This window comes from Periplaneta americana, chromosome 9 (genome assembly GCF_040183065.1).
Source record: "Periplaneta americana isolate PAMFEO1 chromosome 9, P.americana_PAMFEO1_priV1, whole genome shotgun sequence".
Classification (NCBI taxonomy): Eukaryota; Metazoa; Arthropoda; class Insecta; order Blattodea; family Blattidae; genus Periplaneta; species Periplaneta americana.
In genome coordinates, this window is record NC_091125.1 from 42,898,108 (window position 1) to 42,924,966 (window position 26,859).

Sequence of the window (26,859 nt, forward strand, 5' to 3'; positions counted from 1 at the left end):
ATACTTAAAACGGTAATAGTTTCATGCATATGAAGACATGTACCATGGTTTTATTCAGTTTCTTCATTTCGGCATTCTGCTAGTTGTTGCCACTAAGCTACAACTTTCTTTCTGATCCTTCCTCATCTAAATCTCAGATTTATCCCTCCACTTAAAAAAAATAACGATAAATAACTTTGTAATCCTACGTAGGGGTTGTTGAGAGAAGAGAGAGATAGAGGCCAGGACTGGAGGCGGTGAGAGAGGAACGGAGAGAGTTTGGAAGGAAATATTTAAGAGAGACGAACTCTGCATCGCAAGGGAAGGAGAAAGAGTGGAGAGAGTGACAGTGCGATGCACGGACGGACTCGGCACAGGAATCTGGGCAAAGGTCTCTGATGACTAAGCACAGTTCTGAGCGGAGCGTCCGCATTCTCCCACTGCTTGGTTATTTATCGATGCTGTACTAGCTACACAAATTCCCAACGGAATCGCAGTCTAAACGAAGATAGCCCAGTTCACAATCTCGCTATTGTAACGTGAAAACTGAAGTATTTAATGTTGTGCTCTTAATAGGGGCTGATGTTTTTAAATGTTTATTCTTCGAATGCCTAAATTGAAACTCTGTACATCAGTGGTGAAGTTGAAAAATCTGCTTACTCTGTATCTTTTTATAGAGCAAAAATCATTACTAGTACGAGTTCTGAACTGGAAGCTCCCAAGTTGCATGCGGAATCAATGCAGGTCGAAAAAGTAAACAATTAAATTGCATTGGGGGATTTTTGAACGCACACTTGAATTGCATGCTGTCGTGTCCTTGAACTTTTCTTAAGAGTTGAGTTTGAAACAGGCTATCAACCACATCCTTTTGGTTCATAAACATGTCAACTACATCGCTTCCAGTGTGTCTTGAATTTTTCAACAGAACAGTGTAAGTGAAACAATGTACGAGGGTGCTTCAAAAAGTAAGGTAACAAGAGCTCTCATTTACAAACTTCATTTCACAGGCAGATATAGGTCTACTGATACACAGTAGTAGGGCACTGGTACGCATTACTTTTCAACAGTCACCATGCTTGTCCAACACTTGATCCAACGGTAGACCAAGGCACCCATGCTGGCATAAAAGAAATCTATGTCAAGTCCCTGAAGCCATATCATGACGACTTTCTGAACGGCCCTATCGGTGTTGAATCGCTTACCAGCCAGGTGCTTCTTCAATGCTCCGAAGAGATGGAAATCAGTGGTACCAGATCGGGACTGTAGGTAGAATGGTCCGTACCTCCCTTCGGAAGCGCTTTAATAATTCACACGTGACAAATGGGACTGGAAATGCTACACGTTTTTCCCTGTTTAATCCTGTTTTTCCCTGTGAATGTAATGGCACGCAACTCGGATACCTCCCAGAAAACTTGGGCACGTAACTCGGATATTTTTTCCTTTTCCGCATGCAATTCGTAAACACGGTCTGAACTTACCCAATGGACGCGAGATCACCGCTGTGAAGGACGAAGTACGATAATCGTCAGTGTGACATGAAATTTTATTACGTGTATAGTAAATATTTACAGCACATAATACACCAAATAGTTCTTCCCCCTTCTTCTAGATCCTATTAAATATCACTATTTTATCTATTAAACGGCAAAGCTAATGTTGTATGTCGCGAGTAATTCGTGAGAACATTTTTAAAACCACAAAAATATTCATTAGAAAATGTGTTATAACGAAACAGAAATAGAAGCATTAAACCAGCCTTATAATGATGGAGTTTCAATCCTTGCCAGCCAACACTCAGCAGCAGTGGCTTCAGACTTAAGCAGGCACTTACTTTGAAATAAGATTCAGGAAAGTATAAGTGAAATGAATAAATTAATTAATTATGTTTAGGATTGAGTCCCATATGACTCGACACTCCATAATGATCTCTATACACACACCACACATTCCGTGATTGGAGGATGAATATAAAGGCAAGGTTCGCGAAATGAGTCTAGAACTTTTCCGGCGTTTGCTCTTTGCGCTGTGAAGAAGAACCCCGGGAGAATGGCATTCAGTTAACAAGTTCCAACAGGTATTTGAGCCTGAATTCGCTAGTTTCGTAATCAAACTTATTGGCTGCTACTCCATAGTGGTGGGTGATATAAGAAGAATGGGTAAATGTACAGTAGGCCTATGTATGGATATATGTATAGGCTATATGAATGGGTGGGTGGGTTATTAGGTAGTATTATAGTAAGAAAAGAGAAAAGTCAGAAACTAGAGAATGAGACAAATTGATTGTTTGGTTAATGGATGGATGGATGGATGGATGGATGGATGGATGGATGGATGGGCAGATAAAGAAAGATATTTATTTTCTACGTGTGTGGTAGCCGAGTCTATAGAAAATCTGTCTACGTAATAGAAAGATGCAGGTTCTGTCTCAAACTCAGCTGAATTTTACCCTTAGCCGGAATTTCCAGAACTACTCTTATATGCGGATGAGTTACTGGTTTCTTTAGGTAGTCGAAGCAGATAGTAATTACTCTTCTTCTAACTTTTGTCATTACATTGCACGAAGAATTTTATCTTACTATCTTAAATGAATTCATTCGACCACGTGATTCCGGCTGACATCCTTGACAGAAGATTTTGTTTGTTGCTACTCTGTCAAGAATGTCTTCTTAACAGAATGTTAGAGAGCATTTCTAGCCTATTCTGCGCTTAACTTCCTCCTGAACGCCGCTTTCAATTGTTAATGAATAGTGCATAAACACAAATGAAAAGTTTCCTGCGGGCACTTCTCAGTTACCGAGCTCGTCTCAGATAAATATCAAACGAGCGCTATCAGTTGGCACTTGCAAGCGAGTTGGCGGTGCGACTTGATTTTGAGTTCACTGTCTCCAAAGCGTGTAGTGAGTATCTCACTATTAGCTAGTTCATGGTGAGAAGCAGTGGCGGTTCCTCGGGGGAGGGAAGGGAGGAACGCCCTCCTCACATTTTCTTCTTTTGAAAGTAAATACCAAATAAAATGTGTGCCTTGAAATTTGAGGAAGATTCGATAATTTTTAAATTCACATCTATAAAAAAACTCGGTTGATCGAGTTTTAAACGACGCGCTCTCATGTGCTGTAGAAAACTGTGAGAAAGATGCTGTAAGAAAACTGTGTAGAGAAAAGGTACTCCATTCCTCCTCTACTGCAGTTAACACACATAGACAACAGCGCACTAGCGGCCAGAGAAAGAAGCAGAGTTTTAAAGCAAGTAAATGAACGGAGAGGGAGGAGATCCTCCTCTGAATCAGTCATGGGCGGGAAATAGAAACCGACTGGTCGTGCAGCAAGCTCGCTACCGCTGCCACCTAACGATGTTGCATTCAACCGGACTATAACATATCTAGGAGGAGACACAACAAAAACAGTTTTAACGCAACGCTATGAAAGACACCATGTAAACTTTTTTTTAATTATAAATCAAAAATATTATTCATTGCACTTTATATGGTTTGAAACTTTCGTGGATATTTGAAAGTTAAAGTCGGGTTTATGTAAAACAAAGAGGAAGTAGTTTTACGTAGTTGGCCCCTGAAATTCACTTCTATTCATTGTTTACTAGACAGGGCAACAGCCAAGTTGTCAGTTTTGATACAAATATATTTGAAACTGAAAGTAGGTACTCCAAACTACATCATTTTTAACATAAAAAATTAATCGGCCACCGGCAGCTTTGAACAATAATGATAGTATGACTTTACAAGAACTGACATTCTTCAAAAGCATGTGATACTGAACTTGTAAAATGTACATGTGGCAACACAGACCATGTGGATGGGTGCAGTGTTCTCGCTTTCCTCAGATTATTTCCCATTCCCATTTCCATTTCCGTAAAACGGTTCCGGTTACGAATTAGTAGCTAGTCTCTTCCAACACGTGTGATGCTGTAGTGTGCTCGAAAAATGCTACGAGGTTGTGAATTTCCTTGTACTGTAATTGTTAATTTGTGCAATTATTCAACAAGTGAAAACATAATATATTTTGGACTATTTAGGAAACTCAGTTTACAAGAACAGATTATTGCTATAAAGAAGGGAAAGCCAACCCCAACACTACCTGGTCTTATATGTATGCATGTAGGCTAATTTGTAGCGTGTTTCATTCAAGAAGGTGTCATTTAGTGCTGTTAACTTCTTTCCTCCTCTTAAGAAATATGCAGGAGCCGCCACTGGTGAGAAGTCACTGTTATTCCAAGTTCAAAGAGATGTTCTTTATTGGGTTGAGAGAAAAATAAAATTAGTTACTTTTCACCACAATACATCTCCAAGTCAGGTAAGCAAGTGTGGATTTTTTTAAAGATAATATTAATTACAGTAAAAGTCCAAGTAATATTTAAACTGTACTGTAAGAAGAAAAATTCTTTACTAACATGAAATTGAAGTTACATTAGTAAGAACGAACCTATCTGAACAGAGTCCATCACTAACAATTGGCTCTTTTTCACCCACATAATAAGCCTCTCTGTCTACGACTGAACAGGAGCGAGAAGTGTTAGAAAGAACTCATTGTTCATATCCTTGTAAAAATAGCTTGCTGATACAACAATAAAAGCTATCTCTCACAACATTGCCCAAATGTTAAAGAACATGAATAACATATTCACCTATGCCTAAGTAAACAAGTCGAAATTTGATTTTTGTCCACATAAATTGGAGAAATTGCACACTGTGCGGCTGGGCAATACATAGGCCCGTAGTTCAGCGGTTACCTGTCGTACTAGAGTGACTGCCTAATAAATTCTAATGCACTTTAAAAGTTAAGTACTCACCGCCGCAGCTCTGGTCAGAAGGTAATTGGATGACCCAATATTTATTGAGGTATTCTTCCACCAAAGTTCATACCTAATGCTTCTTAATTGTCATCATCATCATCATCATCATCATCATAATCATCGTCATCTTCGCCATCATCATCATTATCTACATCGTACACATTGACATTCATTTTTCGTGACATGAACACAAAAAAGGGATTTTATGAGAACGAAAATTCAACAGCCGTGAGGATTGTCGAATGTCTGAATGTAGAGAGAAAGAGTAACAATGTAAAGAAATATCCGGGAGCTTTGTAATCCTCTAATAGTAAAATCATATTGTACATATCATTTCATTTATACATCCTACAACCATCATAACTTACTTTCTTTCATCGTATAACAACATCCCATAATATTCACTTCGATGATCATGGTAGTGATGAATGAACGATGACAACAACTGCACAGGGAAACTAACTTCTGATGGAAGCTTCTTTTCTGGTAACACGCGTGGCGTATCACAACCTGGCCGCTTCAGCTTCTGCTGCAAGATTACTGCAGACTGACAAGTTGGTGGGTGGATCGCAGATCCATTGTTGGTCTTACTAAACCCATGTGTCACCCTGGTTCCAATAAGATTCGTTTCCATTTACAGTACTAACTGAGCTAGCACGACGCCTCAACTCAGTCTTCGTAATTTTGTAAATTATGCCCTGGAGATTTGTTTTCAGCATCACTGAGCTTGGTGCTATTAGCAGTCCGTATCCTAGCAACGGGAACTGGTTGATATTGAATTAGGTAAAGCGGCGTAAGAAAATGTGCTCGTAGGTGCAAATATAATTTCGACAACCACGGTAGTCTGAGTGGTGCAACACAGTGCACCAATATGCTACAATAATGGCAGATGTTAGACCCAAGATTACAAATGCGTATACATGATGCAGGTCATAACGTTAGACCCAAGATTACAAATACATATAGGCCTACATGATGAAGATCATGATATTAGACCCAGTATTACAAATGCATATACATGATGCAGGTCTTAATGTTAGACCCAAGATTATAAATGCGTATACATTATGCAGGTGATAATGTTAGACCCTAGATTACAAATGCTTATACGTGATGCAGGTCATAATCAGAACTAGGAAGTTGGTATCAAAACTGTTAAGTTGTGTCAGCTTGGACTATATGGAATGAAAAGTAATAGCGCAGTTCTCAATGTCAGCGAACCAGAACGACAAACATTTACAGCCAGGTGGTAACCAAACATGTGCCCCAATCGTCCACGGCCTTAGAACAAGAAAATAGTACACGAATAATATAAAAACAATAATTTGTAATTATGAATTTCGTAACTTCCAATCTAAATTAATTTACCCATACATATAAAAATAACATACAAAGTATACTTACAAACATAATTCTAGCTTCATTATAACAAATAACAATGAACATTTTCATTTTATAAAAAGCAATATTTCTTTTTATGTTCAGAAAAAAAAACAATATTTGTACTTTGAAAATAATCGTTCTATGTCACAAGACGTTACTGGAGCAAATCTGAAATATGATACAGTATTTCTTACTATCATCAGGTGAACAACTACTTTGTGAATCTAATAGTGTATCTCGTATGTGGTACATAATATTAAACCCATAATAATTATTTTCAAGAAAGTTTTTTATTTCTATTGTAGGCCCTAATGACAGCTAGGAAGTTCATAACGTAATTCCGATGTTGAATTTGGACTATAAAGCAACCGAATGCATAGTAGCACGAGACATCAACATTTAACGAAGAATAATCCGGGAATAAATAATCTTGTTACACAATCCTGTTTGTATAATTATTTAATAACAGATGAGTTTACTTTTTTGGAATCATGCATAATATTAACATTACGTAAATAATACAATAATAACAGAATAGCTCCCTTTGTTCAGATCCTAAAATATTAATATAAATTAACAATATTCTTCAAACTATTCACAACTCTACACAGCTCCACGGAATGATACTATGCGGTGTTTATTTGTGAACTGCGTATCATATGCGGCGAGCGCTAGCAGGGCGAGGCGCGGGTGACATCTACTGTATACTCCTCGCTGTAATCAGCTGAAATCTACTGTTTCGGTACAAACTTCGTACCTATAGTCATAATGTTAGACCCAAGAATACAAATTAATTTTTATTTTGTCATCTTACGAAATTACTTGACTGTCCATGCTTTACGACTGATTTACCTCGCATTAGTACAAGCTATATTACAATACGGCATTATAGGATGGGCTACTGCTTATAGTAGCCTACTTCCCTAATGCCAATAACTCTACTATAGAAAAGAATCATAAAAATGTTCCTTAATAAACCTCTTGATTATCCTTCAAAACTGTTGTATTCAGAATTTAAAGTATTTGACTTCCATCACATTTATTACAATGTATTATTAAATTTCGTACATAAAAACCGAAATGTATTTAATTTATATTCACATAAATATAAAACCAATAGATCAGACAACACATGCTTGACAGTATCCAAATGTACCACAAGTGTAGCATATAATCACAGTAGCAATTTCGGTCCAAGGCATTATAACATGATAATAGCTACATTCTCAATCATACAATTTGCTAATGCTCCTTATTTAAAAAAATCAATTAAAATTGCTGATTAGAGAGAAAATTTAAAGTTCAATTATTGTGATATCTGTGTTTTTTCTTCTTCATTTTTCTTCTTTTTTTTTACTTTTTACTTTGTTATTTAATAAAATGTCTTAATATTATGTGCAATGCCCTCTGAGTACGAGTATGTAACTTACTCTTTCTGGCGGTGCTAGAACGTTTTTCATAAAAAAGAAATACGTATCTTTGTTCTGGCAATAAATTATTATTATTATTATTATTATTATTATTATTATTATTATTATTATATAGGCCTACATGATGCAACTCATAATGTTACACCCACAATTACAAAATATGCGTATACATGATGCAAGTCATAATGTTAGACCCAAGATTACAAATGCATATACATGATGCAGGTCATAATGTTACATCCTAGATTTCAAATGCGTATACATGATGCAGGTCATAATTTTAGATCCAAGGTTACAAATACATAATTATACATGGTGCTAGTCATAATATTAGACTCAAGGTTATAGATGTATAAGCCTATACATGAAGTGCTAAATCCCTTGCAAGAAAATCCTGCTTTCAAATGACGCGTATAATGAAATGTAAACTGATGACTCTTTAATTGAAGAACCTTACACGAAGTGTAGTAGCGTAAGTAGGCCTACTGAAATAATAAAAAGAAAGTCCAAATGCAGATATGCACTGAAATACACGTTTTCAGAATCTTGACAACGATAAAGCAGTATTCATATATCATCTCTCTTTGTTTGCATTAGTAATTTATCCCAAATTATTGGTATGTTTCCTTTTTCAGGTTCAGTATCTGCAAATCGATTCAACTCCAAATTGTGCGCATGAAATATAAAAGAAATTAAAGGAATTGTTTTTTAATGCAAAATGGTTATTTACTCAAAACCAATTTTCTTCTTAATTTCTCTTATGTATATTACCGGTTGTTCTGTATGGTTGTGAAACTTGGACTCTCACTTTGAGAGAGGAACAAAGGTTAAGGTTGTTCGAAAATAAGATGCTTAGGAAAACATTTGGGACTAAGAGGGATGAAGTTACAGGAGAATGGAGAAAGCTACACAATGCAGAACTGCACGCATTGTATTATTCACCTAACATAATTAGGGACATTAAATCAAGACGTTTGAGATGGGCAGGGCATGTAGGATGAATGAGCGACTCCAGAAATGCATATAGAGTGTTAGTTGGAAGATCTGAGAGAAAACGAAGACGTAGATTGGAGAATAATATTGAAATGCATTTGAGAGAGGTGGGATGTGATTCTAGGGATTGGATTAATCTTGCTTAGGATAGGGACCGATGGCGGCCTTATATAAGGACGGCAATGAACCTCCGGGTTTTCTTTAAAAGCAGTTTGTAAATAAGTAAGATTAAGTCGTGAATGAAACAGTATAAATCATGTGCATTAAAATGGTTTTTCTGGTTTTAAGCAGAAAATTACAATCTGTCGAACTAGGTTTCGAATATAAATATTCTTCAAGCAAATAATTCAGTAATTGATGAGATGATGCTCACAGCTGTTCAGGAAATAGATCAAGAACAGACGTGTAGAAGATAGAAGGAAATAAGTGCTTTCTTTTGTGATTTGTTATAAAATTAGCATGGTTGTTTTCTTTGATTATTTTTATACATAAACGCTCGTTCTCTGGATAAAAGAATCTTAATTCTCTGTAGATCTAAACTGACGCTGCTGATATTTTGATGAAATCATCGATATAATCATAAAGAGAGCTCATGTGTGTAAAGATAATGGTTTTAAATTATCATAAAATGTTGGTTTATGTACTATCACAACCAACTAGACAATAATACAGTCTGCCTACATAGCAGCTTCTATCATATTTTATTTAATTAGTCATTTTACAACGCTTTATCAACTGCTATGGTTATCTATCGTCTGAGTGAGGTGAAGGTGATAATTCCAGCGAAATGGGTCCAGGGTCCAGCGCCGAAACTTACCCAACATTTGCTCTTCATGGGTTGAGGGAAAAGCCCGGAAAAAACCTCAGTCAAGTAACTTGTCTCAGGCACGCTAACCGTTACTCTACAGCGGTGGACTGTGTCATCTTCATGGAGCAAGTTAGATATAGAAATGATTCGAAATTTTGAAGTGTCGATACCGATTTGAGTGGTGTCGAAACAAAGTATTGATGCTACTGAAATATGAGTTAAAATGTATCTATAGGCCTACCTAGGTGTATCGAATCAAAACTTTAATGCTAGGGAGAAAATTAGGTTTTTAAATAATTTGATATCTTATACTTAAAAATACATTTTCCAAAAATTAACTTATATATTCGCATTTAAAAGGGTTAATAATGCAACTGTTTTCTATTTAAGTTATTTTGAATAAGCAGTATTATCAATAGTCATCAATTGAAAATAGTTACATTGTAATGCAAAAGTAGCTAAATTTCTATATTGAAACATTTTTGTAGCTATGACAAGTACGAATATAGCAAAATCCCCATCTCAAAATATAAAAGTTATATTTTATAGCTAATGGAATATAAACATTCGATACATATGCTTCGGATCATATGAGGAGACAAGGAGGAAGGCAGAAAATAGGAAAGACTGGAGAATGCTGAATTTGCAGTGAAAAATCTGCCCTTGGGCAGAACACTATGAATGAATGAATGAATGAATGAATGGACTAGAGGTCGACCTTTCTCAATTATTTAAAGTAGTATTTTTAAAATATTGACTAAAATTTATAATATAAAGTCATGCGACATTCCATATGCTTCTTCTTTCTAAACTAGTGAAATTATAGGTCTAAAGATTTGGTGATAATTTGGAAAGACTCGTATTACGAAATAAACGTGCTCAGGGTAGATTTTATCCACTGAAATTGCACAAGATATACTAAATAGAATGTAAAATTACTTGCACGTTAATGTTCTATTAGGAAACAATAATGGGAATAATTCATGAATTGCAGCAGCGGAGGTGTTCATTTGAAGTAAAATGGAAGGCTGTATACTTTGTATTAAATTAATAATCTTTAAGTACATTCATCTCACAAAGTATTATAGATATCTCTAAGAAAAGTTTACTACTCATTCTTTATTATCTTGCTTAGAAAGTGTACTTTGTGAAAATAATGAGCTATGATTTTCTTTGTAACGACTACTTTTTAAGAAAAATGAAATTACATTAATATTCATATATATTATTTTAATGTACCGAAGTACATATGATATTTCCATGCAGCTATTCTGCGTCATTATACGATGAAAGAGTAATGGAACGGAGAAAAATTCTCTCCGGCGCCGGGATTTGAACCCGGGTTTTCAGCTCTACGTGCTGATGCTTTATCCACTAAGCCACACCGGATACCCACCCCGGCGCCGGACAGAATCGTCTCAGTTTTTAAGTTCCAACTCTTGGGTTCCCTCTAGTGGCCGCCCTCTGCACTACGTCATAGATGTCTATGAACGTAGGACTGAAGTCCGTCGGATCCCGGCCAACTAGTCACTCATAACGAGTGCACCTCAGCACATGTGTGGACTTCAGTCCTACGTTCATAGACATCTATGACGTAGTGCAGAGGGCGGCCACTAGAGGGAACCCAAGAGTTGGAACTTAAACTGAGACGATTCTGTCCGGCGCCGGAGTGGGTATCCGGTGTGGCTTAGTGGATAAAGCATCAGCACGTAGAGCTGAAAACCCGGGTTCAAATTCCGGCGCCGGAGAGAATTTTTCTCCGTTCCATTACTCTTTCATCGTATTAATATTCATGCTAAACAAAATTGTTATCCAAATGTCTGAAACTAGAGCCCAGCAATCAATGTGATACTGGATGTACTGTAGATATGCTGTAAAAATTTCATGTCTCTATCTTCGTTTGTGAGAGTGTTTGGAGAAAGTGTTTTTATATTTAATCACTCACTTTTTCTCATGTTTCTCTAAAAATATAATTTTAAGAGCTCAAGTTTCTGATACAAGAATTCACCACAAAACGACACTTTGTACTTTTCACGATTTTCATCCTTAGTTTATCGCTTTCACTGGCTTCATGCACATTCACTTTAGTGTTAAAATTCACAATAAAGCTCTCTTTCTTAGAAGTCATAATTTCAGCACAACACAAGTTAAACCGCTCCAAACCCGTCAATACGCTCATCAGAATAGTTTACTAACAGACACGCTAAATGGCATCCTACGGTATTGAAGTTTAAGGGAGAAGATACTATCATCATGAAGTTACTGTTTTCAAGTGACATAAAACACCAACTTAATAATTATACCCATTTCAAATACATATGTAGTCCGATAAGTATAATATTACAAAATTAAAATATCTATATTTGTTTATTTCCGTCAAATTACTTATCTTTTATCGTAAACCATCAAGCCATTAAATTATGACATAAAAATGGAATACATTATTGAAGTTACAAGAGAAGAATGTTTTCGTCATGAAATGACGTTATCAGATCTAGTAGTAGTGGGTAACACATAATGAACACTTTCCAATTCTGACTATTTAACATAGTACCCTTAACTATATATGTAGCCAAAATGTAGGTTACATAATATGTAACATCAGTGGGTTTGAAAGAAATAACCAAGTCTATAATATAAAAAAATTATTGTCATGTTTATTAATGGCAGTGTGATAATATAAAGGTAGAATATCCCTATTAAAGGCCATAGCATAGCGGGAAGAGGTTTAGGTTTCCATCTCTTCTAGACAAACGCTATTAATATTAGTAGGGATGTCAGTCCTACATGCTAGCTGCCTTTACCCTCCAGAGAAATACCACTGATACTCATTTATATTGGAGTCTAAATAAACCGTAGGGCCATATTTCGGCCGAAAGAATGAGATCAATGGAAAAATCCATGATCCGTTGAGAATTGAACCCACGACCTCCCGGCTTGCAGTGCAGCGTAGCAGCTCCGACGCTATCGCGCGCCTCTAAATTGACATTATGAAGTAAATTTAATATAAGTCCTATTTTGTTTATACTCTTGACTTTCCTTTTATATTCTTCATCAGTTTCTGAAAAATACAGCACATTCGTAGTAACGCTAAATAAGATCAATCCCCATTTGTAGGGCAAAATCATTATTTTCTTATATAAATTTGTAAAACAAAAAAAAATGGACATTAACTCAGGAATAGCGGTTTATTTCTTTTGCCATAACAACAACAACAACAACAACAACAACGTAAGTATCTGTAAAAATAAAATAATCGTTCCTGAATTTTGAATAATCCTATATATCGGAAATGAATCCATGGTGAATAAACGGCATAGAAATATTACTGCGTCCTGGTGGTGTTCAAATTGTATCTTCCTTCGTTGTCTAAATCAGTTGCTTGAGCCCCATTCGCGGTGTGGTAAAGGAGTCCTGACGTTTATGAATTCGTACAGTTCTTATAGAATTGAGAACATAATAGACCAGAAGGTTCGATATTGAAAGATAATAACCGTATATAATAATAATAATAATAATAATAATAATAATAATAATAGTAATAATAATAATAATAACAATAATAGTAATATTAGTCATATTAAACACAATGATTTTATAGGTGCTGTTAACGAAATGTAGTAAATATAGTAGGTACCAAATAGTGATTTAATTCGCTGTCCTAAACGTGGCCTGTATTGGACGGAACTCAATAAATTCTCGGTTTGGCGTCGCAATGATTGTGAAAAATTGCTCCGTTCACACACGAGTGAGGAACCGCGCCTGCAGAAGCTTCGTTTCATGGACTAATGTTTAGCGACTCTTTTACATCGTCTAGTGAGTGACGTTCTTTTTCGGATTTCTCTATTCTAAATTATCTAATTCCATTGAGTGAGGCAGTTTGCCGCAGAGTGAACCAAGTTACCAACAGTCATGGAGACGGATAATTAATTCATTATTCTGAAAACATCTGACATGAGCGCGAAATTTTATGTTTTTTTTTTTTCCTTTCTTAATTGTTCTCTTTGCATATTTGGCAAGCACTGTCGAAACGATTTAGAGTTTTTTTAATAATAAACCATTTTACAATTATATCTCGTTATGGGCTAAAGAAACTGTCTATTATTTAAATTATTTTATAGCCTATTATAACAGAGAATTTCTGCAAAATAATTTTTGAACACTCATAATTAACCACTATTGTGTTATTATATTAAAAGTAGAAATGAAATACATAGGCTAGTCATATTTGGACACGTTCTACACTAAACGACATTTCATACAAGTTGAGAGGATGCGAAAGCATTTCTTTCCCCTTCTACTTGCCCTGAGTCCGTGAGTGAGCTGTTACCACTTATACCTGCACCCCCCAAAAAAATAAAATATTAAATAAAGTGCATAAGTGAATATAAAATATAATGACACAGATGTTTGACAATTACATGATTGAGTATATTTTAGTGTCGTTCTTACAATATTTTCAAGTAACAATTTAATTAAATTTGTCAATGTCAATTTCTATTATGAAGTTAGGGGGGAGCAACACAGTGCAGATTGTCCTATTGTGTATGCTAGAGTAGCAACTAGCGGTGAAGAAAACATTTATCTTCTGCTGTCAGTAGCTCTTTAATGTGCCAGTTGATATAAACAACAATAAAATGAAATACAAACGCTTAGTATAGATTTACGAAATATAGATTACCGGTAAACATTTTCAATACTAAGAATTTTCACTATGTTCGAAGTCAATTAGTCGAACGTCAGTAAGATGTATAGTAGCATCTTCCCCTCCACGGATGGTAAAGAGTGTGAGCAGAGGGGAAGGCCTATCAACCAAACTGAAATGGGGATTAGGTGTTAAATCGTTTAAGATTTCATGCGTCAAAACACATCGTCTTTTTATTCTCCTTGCATTTACATTTTCGGTCTCTCTCAATTTTCTATTAAGACTATGAACTTAGGACGAGTAAGAACTTTGAAATGTGGGAAAATTCTCTTAACCTTCTTGTAACGCAGAGTTTATAGTGAGTACTTGAGAAACATAAACATGCATTGCTGTCAATTTATCCGTCAATCATTCACATGAAACATAATTTCTAATCAAATATTAACAACTCTGCATTTGAAAAAAAACGTAATGGCGATTAGCCCTAAAACTAATCAGACCATTTTCCTGGTGATTTTTGTAATACATAGAATAAAGTCATAAATGAGATGTTAAAATTAGTTCGGACGAAGGAAAAAACATTTTTGATAAGTGGAATTTATTATTATACAGTATACAAAATTAGTCCTAATTTACGTAGGCCTACGAGTTGTTCAAAGTCCACCAAGCCAGTTAATCCGATCGCCCCAATATTCGAGCTTTCCCTGTCGTGAACGAATTTTACACGCAGGTAATTCATTCATTCATAGTGTTCTGCCCAAGAGCAAACCCAGCATTCTCCAGTCTTTTCTATTTTCTGTCTTCCTCTTTGTCTCCGCATATGATCCATATATCTTAATGTCGCCTATCATCTGATATCTTCTTCTGCTCCGAATTCTTCTCCCGTTCACCACTCCTTCCAGTGCATCCTTCAGTAGGAGTTTCCTCTCAATCAGTGTCCCAGCCAATTTCTTTTTCTCTTCCTGATCAGTTTCAGCATCTTTACTTGTAAGTGAAGATATAATATAATTTTGACATTTATATACTTTTGAATGAAGATTTTCGCATAGAAATAATTGCAATATACGTATAGCTATTGTATGTATGTATGTATGTATGTATGTATGTATGTATGTATGTACAATATTAATTGCGTGCAACTACTTAAGTCGTATAATGTATAAATGAAGTATAAATCTTACAAGGACAAGCCAGAAATCGAAATTTCATTTCTTATTTCGAAGTAATTTTAAGTGATTTAATTTTTTCATGTGTTTTGTAAAAAAAAAATTGAGGACATGGATTATAAAACGTAAAAGAAAATTTGTATATTATTCACAACGTGATAAAGGACTGAAGTCTGTGAAACTCGTAAAACGTAGCTATAAATTTTTTGCGGGCATTTTATAAATTGCTTGAAATTCTTCAGTGCCTGTTAGGTATTCCGGTATGTCATTCACTTACGGGGGACACTTAGTTCATTTGGTGACGAGCGCTTAACTTTCTCCATCCTTTGTTTGGAACATGTGCCTCGCCACTGGCGCGTGGGTGTGCCGCCACTGCGCTGCAAGGTGCGGAGTGACTGGGCCGGGGGCCGCGCGGTAGGAGAGCGACGCGACTCACGCCCTCTCAGTGCGGCACGAGCCCTCGTCGCGGCCACAGGCAGGCAGTTGTTGCCGCTCCGCCGCGACATCAGCGCGCTCTCTCGTGTGCAAAACAATACATGACGCAACAATAAGACGCAGCGCAGTTCGTCCTTTGTTTCCCAAGGAGTAATTGCGAGACTGATACCTTATAATTCTGGAGGAAGAAAGAGTTTAAGAAAACGCTAAGCAGTTGAACTTAGAAAATAAGTTTTTTTTTTACTTTAAAACTTTGAATGTGGCCTAATGTTGTTTATTTAATTAATTAAATAGTTTTTAGGTAGGGAGTTTTCTCGGGAAACTTCGAACATCTTTATAAAGAACGTTAAAAGAAAGGTTCCTCTGTAGAATTATGATAATTTATTTCGAATTACAGTTGTCAATTTATGAAAACTCTTACAACTTTTGATGCTGGAAAATAACCCGGTGGCGCTATGACAGCGAGACTTGTTAGCAACAGCAACAAAAACAGCAGCAGCGGCAGCAACAGATCGACAAACAGCAAAGCGCTACACCACCACCAGGACTTAGTGAGCGGGGTGGGTAAGAAGTGCGGTGCGGCCAAGAACTCGTCAGCAGCATCGACTGCAGCGGTGTCGGGCAGCAACTTGGCGGGAGCAGCGGCCGCGATCGCCGGCGCGACAGGAGCCAGACCCTCGGACGGACGCAGAGTGAGTAGGCACCTGCACACGATGCGGCCACGTGGCTCCTCGTTGCATGCACAATTCAGTATGTTTTAAAGTAAGCCAGTTTGTTACAGGAAATGGAATAGCAAAGTATAGAATATGTTCGTTATATTGCTGAGATCAAACATTTTACATTGGCACTGCTAATCATAAATATAATTGAAGGCAGTAGAAGTGAACAAAATTACAAGGATATATATTATCCGCCCTAATAGGAAACCGAAAGTGAATCAGATAATCGTGAATTATATTCCAAATTATATCTAGAAATACATTGTTTTATATTAACAAAGAAAAATTGATAACAAAGACTTTAATTAATTCAAATGTTCTCACTCACTTTCATATACAATAATTATTAGTGCGTTTTCTTTTCGGATAAGTTATTTTTATGCAGTTTCCTTCCATGTTATAAATATAACAACAGTGTTGATCTCAATTTGTTGTTTAATAATTAATTACGAATTAATGTTAGATAATTGTAAAGAATATACTTATGTATTATATGCATGGTGCGAATTGACGAAGGTGATGCCGGGGATTGCACCCCCCCACCCCGGAGAATCTGATGTCCCATGCTGAAAGATATTAATTTTCCTCTACTAGGGATAGTATTAATCCTTTTCAGCTGCATAATTCATAGTTTTCCTATTTTATATGTTATTAATGCAGTACATAACAAATATTCTCATTTCTTATTTAATATAAGTTGAACGCGACAATATTACGAGTCGACTAACACTGTAAATTATTATATACAATATTTTTATCGGCAATTAACATTTTAATGTCCAACTCTGGAGAAAATATTCAATTCGCACACTGATTATATGTATAGGCCTATTATTATAAATGTTATCATTTAAATACATCATATACATACACAAGTAGCTGTTTAAGCTCCATGAAACACTGTGTGAGTCGTATCTAGGCCTATCTGTTTTACCTTTCAAAGTAGAGAGTAGTCAAGTCAAAAGAAAAAACTGGAGGATTACTTCGGCTAATAGATTATATTTATCAGTTATTCGATGACTGATATTTTATCTAGTTACTGTCACGTTCTCTTACGAAATTATGACTACTTCCCTGTTTCAAGATGTGACAATATTTAAATAACTGTAAGCAAAATATACGTACAGTGTAATAAAAATATAAAAAAGGAAATTTTTATTTTGACTTCTTTACAGTGAAAAATTGAAATACTATGATTAAGAATGTTTAAAAATCAGAAACATACGCACGATAAAAAGTATTAATTAACTGAAACAGAAGGAAAACTTTATCATAAACTTCATGTTTTGTTTTTGTCAATAACGAATGTTAAATATCAGTTGGGCGGGGCTTGCATTATACATGAAAGAGGCCACAAATGCGTATCTTTTTTATTGAACACTGGCATTTAAATGTCCAGTGGAGAGAACTTTGCAATACATCTAAGTTGGTGGTTTTTGAGGATGTGGTCGAACAGCATTGATTTCCTTAGCAATAGGTTCTCTTGAATCTTAGTGTTTTTTTTAACGGTGGAGAAACTAAGGGCCGTCTATGAATATAGACATTCTTAGCGCGGGCTTCCGGTGGATGATCAGCGAACTAACGTTTTTCGTATTTATACACCAGTGTTAGCGATATGATATGATATGAATCCTGTGCAAGTAACCAGTCGATAGTCGGGGCTAGTTTAGCACGCTCGTAGCGCGGGCTAGCGAAATGTCTGTGAATAGCACCTATATGATTTAAAGAAGTCAATATTAGTAATTTACTTTATCTGTAATAATAAAGAAATCTTGAGGGATTTCTTGTAACCATTTAAGCGTCCAGACGGATAAAGAGCCCGTGACAATGATTGGTACATACAGAGTCACTGCAGAAACAGCGAAATATTTGCTGACAGTGCAATATCCTCAGTTCGTGCACATTGAGCTGCTCACTATAAAACTTAACTGAAGCCAAGAATAACCTGCTGAATTGCATGATGCGGTAATGAAAGAGAGGTCAACACGAAAACTCTACCGAACAACGAGGCGAAGAGAGTAAGAAATCATTAATGCAACAGGAATGAAATGGGGCACAATCACCAAGACAACCGCTCGTAAGTTCATTGAGGATAAGTCAATGAATGGAGGTTCCAAAATTTCATAAATATTTCATATGAGCAAACATCACTTGTAACTACAATGAAAGACTGTTTCGTGTCAATAGCGGGTGCTGACTGAATCATCATTACTTATTTCGACTTTAATTTAAAGTTCTTGTATTTCCCGTTTCTTTCTTTGTCCTTCCTTTGTGAATGCAGATGACCCAAAGACTGGAACTAGGTCATTGTTGTATTTGCTGAAACTCATGAAATCTTGTACATTCGGTTCTCTAAAGTTGACCAATTCACTCTCGTTTGTGGTGGGGCAATATTTATTCAGCTATGTTGACTTTCCTGTCACTTTGTACACTATGTAATTAACCAACTGTTACACAGAGGAAGATTTAATCAGCGTGATCGCTTCGATTTGGCTTCTCTATGTCCACATAATGTACCGCGCTAAAAAAAAAGCTGGCGTAAAGAAAAATGAATATATTTTACTTCCTTATTCACGACTTGTGAGTATCCGACATACAATTATCTACAATTTTTTTTTTCAATTGTAGGGTTCAGAGCCATAGTGGGCCAAACGCCGTTTATTAAAAACGGAGAAAGCAAGGTTAAAGTTAAGTGAATACCATAGTTTAATGAAGATTGATATATAATTTAGTTTTAATGTGTATGCTTTATATTACTTGCTATATTTTTTCATTGAATTATGGTAATAACTTAATTTTTACCCTTGTTTTCTACGGTTTTAGTAAATGGCGCTTGGCCCACTATGGTTTTGAACCCTTCAATTATAAGACACTAATTTATCTTGAGAAAATTTTGTAATCATTATCATCTTCCTTCCTCGTGGATTTAGAACAATTTTGCGGTTTACAGCTTATTGACGAGCTGGAACCGGAATCCAAAGCTGCGCTCGTGCGTGATTTCGAATCATCCTTCACTTGATTATTTGGTTGCATTTTTAGAGATTTTTCCCACTGTAAGGCGAATTTCAGGTCATCCCATGGCGAATTCTCGGACTCATCTCACCAAATATCATCTATCTATTCATCCTCCTAATCAAGGTGTGGGACACTGGTGTCCGTTCCGAATTCAGAATTTTTCCTCCCTTCTGGTTCTGGGTCTTCTCAAATTTCTTTCACCATGGAGCCTACTATTCAGATGTTGTTTTGGTACACTATCTGAAATCAGCCTGTTCACTTGCTACTCCATCCGAACGGATAGTCCCTTATCTATGTAACAATGTTCTCCATATTTAACTTATCTCCAATTGAGTCATCCTCTTAGTGTTACTCGACTAATGTCAAGCAGAACGCATTTGTAACGTTTCCAATCTCTGCTCGTCAGTTTTTCTCAAGATCCATGTTTCATTAAAATATTTAAACCAGCTTCTCTTGTAATATTATGCATCTTCCATTAATTTCTTCCCGCGCCGTGACGTCGTGGTCTAAGGCATCCTGCCTAGGACTCGCGTTACGGAATGCGCGCTGGTTCGAGTCCTCATAGGGGAAGAAATTTTCTCATGAAATTTCGGCCAGTGTATGGGTCATGTGCCCACCCAGCATAGTGATGCACTTGGGGAGCTACGATAGATAGCGAAATCCGGTAACGTAAACCAGCTATAACGTCTAGAAGACTCATCGTGCTAACCACACGATACCCCAATTCTGGTTGGATGATCGTCCACTTCTGCTTCGGCATGTGGCCGTGAGGCCAGCAGCCGACTGATCGGTCTTGGCTCTTCGTGGGCTGTAGCGCCACGGATGATGATGATGATTATTATTATTATTATTATTATTATTATTATTATTATTATTATTATTATTATTATCATCATCATCATCATCATCATCATCAATTTCACCGAGTCTCGAAACCTCGCAGTTGGTACAGCGTCGTTAAGTAACTGATTAAAAAAGTCACAGGGATTCATAAAGTCCCTGTAATTACATGAATCTTGATGCTTTCGGTTGGATGTTATTGTAGTATTTAAATCTTTAACGAATTGGTTCTTATTTATATTCTGAATATGATTAAGAGTGAAATAATTTTAATACAATTTGTGTGTTGTACAGTGCATACAATGCATTAGAGTACTCGCATGTGGGCAGCTACCGCTTCCATTCTACTTCTCGCGAGTGGAAAGATAAAATGCATGCACTGCATTATTATTAATTATTTTTCTTTATCTCTTTATTGAAATATACCATACATCTGTGCAAATACTGTCCGTCCGAGTGGTTATGTCGCAGGGTTGTCGAAACGGGGAAATTACATGACACTTAACGTGACCCTTTTCTTTAAAATTTTAAACAGTTCTAGTATATTACGTAGTCTTTCAATTCCGTACATCAAATATTTTCAGGAAAGAGTCTAACACCCCCATCTTTACAAAGGGGCCAACAGAAAGGGATGGGGGAAACCAGCCGGCCCGGATGGCTCAAGCGGTAGGGGCACGGCATGTCCCTATCGCTCGGTCCGAAGGGTTGTGGGTTCGAGTCCCGCCTTGGGCATGGGTGTTGTGATTGTACTAGTATAAGTAAAAACAAAGGAAACAAAGGTAAACAAACAGAAAACAAAAATAGATAACTTTGGAAAACGGCCTCTGGCCGGTCGAAAAAAAAAAAAAAAAAAAAAAAACCGAGATATGACGTAACCACTCGGACGGGCAGTATTTACAGTGAAACTACTGTGTTTCATATGAATTGGTTTGTTGGAAAGCCGTTAGTATGGATCTGTGATAAGAGAAATAAGAAATATAATTTATGCAATAAATTAAGTTTATACCTCTAGCGAACTCCATATCAATGCAAGAGTCTGATTCGTTGCTAAGAAAGTGATGTCAGAGTAGTGAGAATTCACTCGTTGCTAAGGAAGTGACGTTTATATTAGAATGTTTCATAGCATTTTATTCGACACTCGCGCAAAACAGTTTCATGTTTATAAAGGTTACAACTTCAAGAGTGTTTGTTCAGTCATTTATCCGTAGAACAGGATACATCTCCGTGCTTTCTGAGTTTGTAATGTAATAATGTTTTTAAAGTGTCTCTTTTGACATTTCTGAAATTTCGTCATACCACTGCTTTTTGTTTCCATTCTCTTTAAATTAGGTTGAATTCAATTCACCATCTTAATTCTTCGTCTCAAGGTGTGTATTCTGCCCTTAGATGTTATAACATTATGATTCCTGACTCGGTTTTTATTTTATTTCAATAGGTCTATTAAATGCTCAGTTTTTTACTTTCGTAAATCATTAAGCATGTTGGCGTCGTAAACGTTTTAATTGTGTTCTGTTTAAACTTTCGTATTCATATTTTTTGTGCTGCTCCATATATTCTTTTGAGCTTAATTTTATATTTGCATTTTCCTTTAGGCAACATATTTTAAAACTCAGGTAATTAAAATTTTATAATTGTAAATATAATAATTTTAAAGTTAATTTTACGTTATACTTTCCTTCAACTGACATTTCTTGTATATTGTAGGATGGAAGTTTCACATTAGAATAACGTACTCATTTCCAAATTCAGTACGTGTTCTTCGGAGAGCGTCGTCACTCATTAGATTCACTAGAAACAGACTGTTCGTCAGCGCATAAAGTGGTAGGCCTATATAAAATAGGTCAAAAATGTTGATGAAGGCTAGTAGTAATAAAAGTCCCTTTGAACGCGTTACGAATGCTGGGAAAAAGAGTTGTTGCTACTTCTCACCCTCATACTTGCAGAGTGATTTCGTTGTGTCATAAGTAAAGCCCTGCATTTAGTTACTTCAAATACAAGTTAGGTGTACATCGATCATACTAGCTTCGCTTGATACGGAGAGAAAACTGCGAGTCAACAGTTTACAAAGCAGTTCAGTAGTCTTCCCGCACGCTCCGGTACTCTATGTTTATATCTGTTTATTCGTGTGCGTGTGCATATAAGCCGTTGAACAACAGAAATAATACTCAAGTACAAAAATACCACTTGGATTTAATAATAACAATAACACAATATTTATTTGAAGGCAGCTTATATACAATACAAGATAATTTTTACCAGGGAGAAACAAAATTAAAAAAAAAAAAATCAGGAGCCATCCCTTCAGTTTTAGGAGCCAGCACATTTTGTCCACGCATGCAATGAGAAAACTACTCGATCTAAGATAAAGATATGTTTAGGCTGAAATACATTAAACAATATTAAACGTCTTTGCAATGCAAACACACGCTCACAGAGACGTTCTGAAGCTATGTAGGACAATATCTAAGATGCGCAACAAATGTAACGGTATTCATTTAAAAGCACATTCGAGTTTCTTCCTACAACCTCTTTTGTTAGCATTATATATTAGTCGTAGTGACATAAAAAAATCGAAGTTTTTAAAATTTTTAACTCTATAAAAAAACTCAGACGCCATACAAAAACTTTTAGTCACCACGGCAACCTGGCGCCCGGAATTTATCTATCCCTTATTTTTGCAATAAGTAAAAGGCATCTAGATACAGAGCTGCCCACGAGATCGGATGAGTCTACGTACGAATTATAGGGGAATAAGTTAGTTTTGCCTTGAAGTCTGTAGACACACGCCCGACCTTCCCTTCTACTTTTACCCCCTACACAGAAACGTTGTTCCCGTACTGCACATCGCGAGTGTCTTGACAAAATGCATGAGCTGTACTTTACGAGTCGGTACACATTACAATCAATGACTGTAAATATTTTAAATGTTTCAAATGAAAAATGTTTCCTTCTTTCTGATAAAAAGTATTTTCTTCTTTCCTAATGACATGCTAGCTACCAAATTCTTCTATTGGATTACCCATTTTCAACCGCCTAGTTTCATTTTGCTTTTGTATGTTTAGTGAACAGCTGACCTGAACTAAGTAGCGTTGGATGCCGCTGTACTCCATATATGGAATGCAATTTCTGGAGTGGTCACTACGACCTAGCACTGCTACCTTTCATGATCGATTGCGCTAACCCTCGAACTAGTCGCATTCCCAAACCCACACCGGCTGAATACTACTACGGTTTGTTGTGTACCCAGATTTTCAGCAGGCAACCCTCCCTAGTTCCTAGGTCAGCTCCCTCCTTGCATCGCCAGCCGGCGTTCAGGGAATGCTATGCAATGATAATGAAATGGAGAAATGTTGACGGAATTATGTAGATGTCTAATATGGGAAAACGAGATAACCCCGAGAAAAACCCCAACTGCGCGACCTTGTCCGCCACAAGTGCCACTATATACTTTTCAGTGAAAAATCCCAGTCCTGACCGGGACTCGCTGGGTAAGCACCGAAAGCACACTGGCCGAAATTTCATGAGAAAATGTTTTCCTCCTAAGGACTCGAACCAGCGTTCATTCCATAAAGCGAGTATAGGGTAACGAAATTACGCATATTATTCTGCTTCACTTATTTAATCTTGGCACCGTTGCCTGAGCTGCGGTGGTCGGTAGTCGGCAGTAACATACGCGAGTTGAAGGCAGTCTAGAAGGCTGGAAGAGAAGTTGGCTGCGTGTCCATTGAAATGAAGATCAGAGAACTTAAGGCAAAAGCTTAATGACAAATCATAAGAGGACAGAAATTTGATTGATGTTTTTTTAATCATGCTTATGAATAATAAATTAAGACGTGGTAATTGAAAATAAGTAATTTTTGTTTCACATTTTCGGTAGACAACCTGACAATTTTTGAAGTAGGAAAAGATTAATGCGAGGAATTTAACACAACTTTACTTAAAATAGAATCATCTATGGTTGATGTGTAAAATTTGTTATGACAAATTATGTTCTTTACGTGGAATTTTCATTTTAATGCATATTCAGATATGCAGAGTGATTCACAACGATTTACCGCCAGTTAAGGAGATTATTTTCCAAGACATTCTGTGTAAAAAAATGTCATATAAACATGTGTCCTAATCTCAATATTTTCAGAATTACACTAATTTGAAGTTGTTTGTAAAATTACCATTTTTTTCTTTAGTTTTAAGGGTAAAATAATATTACAAATAGAGAATGAACTATTCAGAAGTATCATTTCTTTAACTGGCTAGTGTTCTGAAGTTAAGAATATGTTGTTAATTACTTTGTACAGAATTTAGTTTTCAATTTTTAACTAAAAATTACATTATTCTTACGCACTTGTCGCAAAAATTGTTACAAATCATAGGACTTTAGGAAATTGTTTCTTTACAGCTAATTAAGCATCTTAATGTACAGTCTTGAAAAATTTACAAGAGTGGCGTGATTTGATTAAGTTTTTCATCTCATTAAGTCGTAAGTAAATAAAAAGGAAAAAGTTAGAAAATAATAGTAGTAGAGTGTAAAAATTGCGCATGATAAAAAACGTTATACACTGCACTTAAAAAATAATTCTATACATAATCGGGGCAAACATGGACAGCTTCATCATCACTATCGACTCGCATACATAAATTTATAGGGTCACTTCCGACACCTGACACAAACAATCCATCCTTCTGATAGAATTCTGGTAGTAGGCCAACTCATACCGACAGTTATCGTTAATGGCATCTTCGTCAGTAAGTCTACTCGTATATTCTTGTAGCCAATTTGGAATGGAATTCTTTGGTTTTTCTTATTGTCTCGTGTTTGGATATTTTTGAAAACGGGTGTTTTCTGTCCTTGATTTTTACATTGCATTCTTCAGCCATTAGTACATTTTTGTATGACGAAGTTTGAAGAAGCATTTCATATCGTGGGGCTGTTTCTTCATTTGTCAAACTTCAAACTTTTGGGCTGGTTACTATGACCACTTGATTTCTGCCTGCAAAAATAGAGCTTACCCTAATGAACCACCGATAAGAGTCTCAAACGCATTTGTCATGAACTCAACTCACAACTTTGGCGATAGCTCTATTTCTACTGTCATAGCATGTAGAATTAAAAATCGGTGTTTAAGAGCTTTAAAAATAAAGCAGTGCGTAATGAAGTAAGTTCGTTTGTGCCTCTTATTACTTTTTACGGATGAGAGAAAATTATGCAATTCTTACACAAAAAATAACTGAAGTATTAGGGCCTATATCATAATAATCACATATCGATGACTAAGAAGTGATACATTGTATTTTAAAATTTGCAGTTCAATAAAAGAAACTGTTTTGAAAATTAATTTAAAAAAAATAGACAAACTTTTTATATATTTTTCTACTTTGTAAGATATTCTACTCGAGGACAAAATATTACTTAACTGTCCAATTTTGTGTACATAACAACAACGTAATTCATCTAAATACTGTAGTTAAACCAAATGACCATTTTTGTAGATACGAGGTATCACAACTTAGTCATCGATATGTTTAATCTAGCGCAGTGTTGGATTTTGTAAGAATAGTACTGAAGAAATTAACATTCAATATATTCCCTGAAATAAGTTGCAGAAACAGCAAACTTATTCACGTGTTTGTTTTTCTCAAATAAATAACAAGACGAATTGACCAAAACTGATAACCAAGATGCTTTGCAGTGTCTAGTCGTAGTTAATTGTACTTAAGAATATCATAATGAAAATGAAACCAATATGATGTACTCCCTCAGGCTTCTATATTAGAAAAAAAAAAGTGCAGTAATATAACGCTATAGTATAGTTAAAACTGTAAGCACTTTTATCATTTCGTAAACTACTTAACAAAAGGATGATTTAGTAATTACGTCACTTTTTTCTTCATTTGTAAATGGATAGGCTATGATTACTTCAATTTTGCAAAGCAATTCAGGCAGGTTCTTTGACGCCTAAAAATGTACCTACAATTCTATAGATAACTAGCCGTACCCGTGCGCTCCGCTGCACCCGTTAGAAATAAATATAAAGTAATTACATAATTAAAATAGGACATTTGATCCAGGGAACATTCGTGTTTGATAGAAGGATAAATCGTTTAATATGTTACTTAATTTAAATTGGATCCAAATAATTAAAATGCGATCATTTTGGTCCAGAGACACTCATTTGGTGCAATGACAATTCCTTTAACATGTTTCTTAATTTTTATCACATGCAACCATAGTTTAATGAAGATTGATATCATTTAGATTTAATGTGTATATTTTATTTTACTTGTTATAGGTTTCCATTGAATTATGCTAATAACAATTTTAACCCTTGTTTTCTACGTATTCTGTAAATGGCGCTTGGCCCACTATGGTTCTGAACCCTTCAAATAACTTAAATTATATATTATAATATTATATTATATTATATTATATTATATTATATTATATTATATTATATTATATTATATTATATTATATTATATTATATTATATTATATTATATTATATTATATTATATTATATTATATTATATTATATTATATTATATCAGAAGTTACTGTAATAACAGTATAGCATTATGTCCATCTAGATAAACTACACTTTCCAATGGTGAAATAATAATTAATTATACAAATCGGTTAA

The 26,859-nt window shown here is 35.7% G+C and overlaps 1 protein-coding gene across 2 annotated transcripts in view; it reads left to right on the forward strand.

The window, feature by feature from the left end:
- Positions 1 to 15,667: 15,667 nt before the first annotated feature.
- Positions 15,668 to 26,859, forward strand: part of LOC138705864 (transcription factor HES-1-like) — a 109,740-nt gene continuing 98,548 nt past the window's right edge. For both annotated transcript variants that reach the window (XM_069834552.1, XM_069834553.1), the window contains exon 1: positions 15,668 to 16,337. In XM_069834552.1, coding sequence (XP_069690653.1) covers positions 16,101 to 16,337 — 237 coding nt within the window. In that variant the 5' untranslated portion in view covers positions 15,668 to 16,100. The remainder of the gene's footprint in view (positions 16,338 to 26,859) is intronic.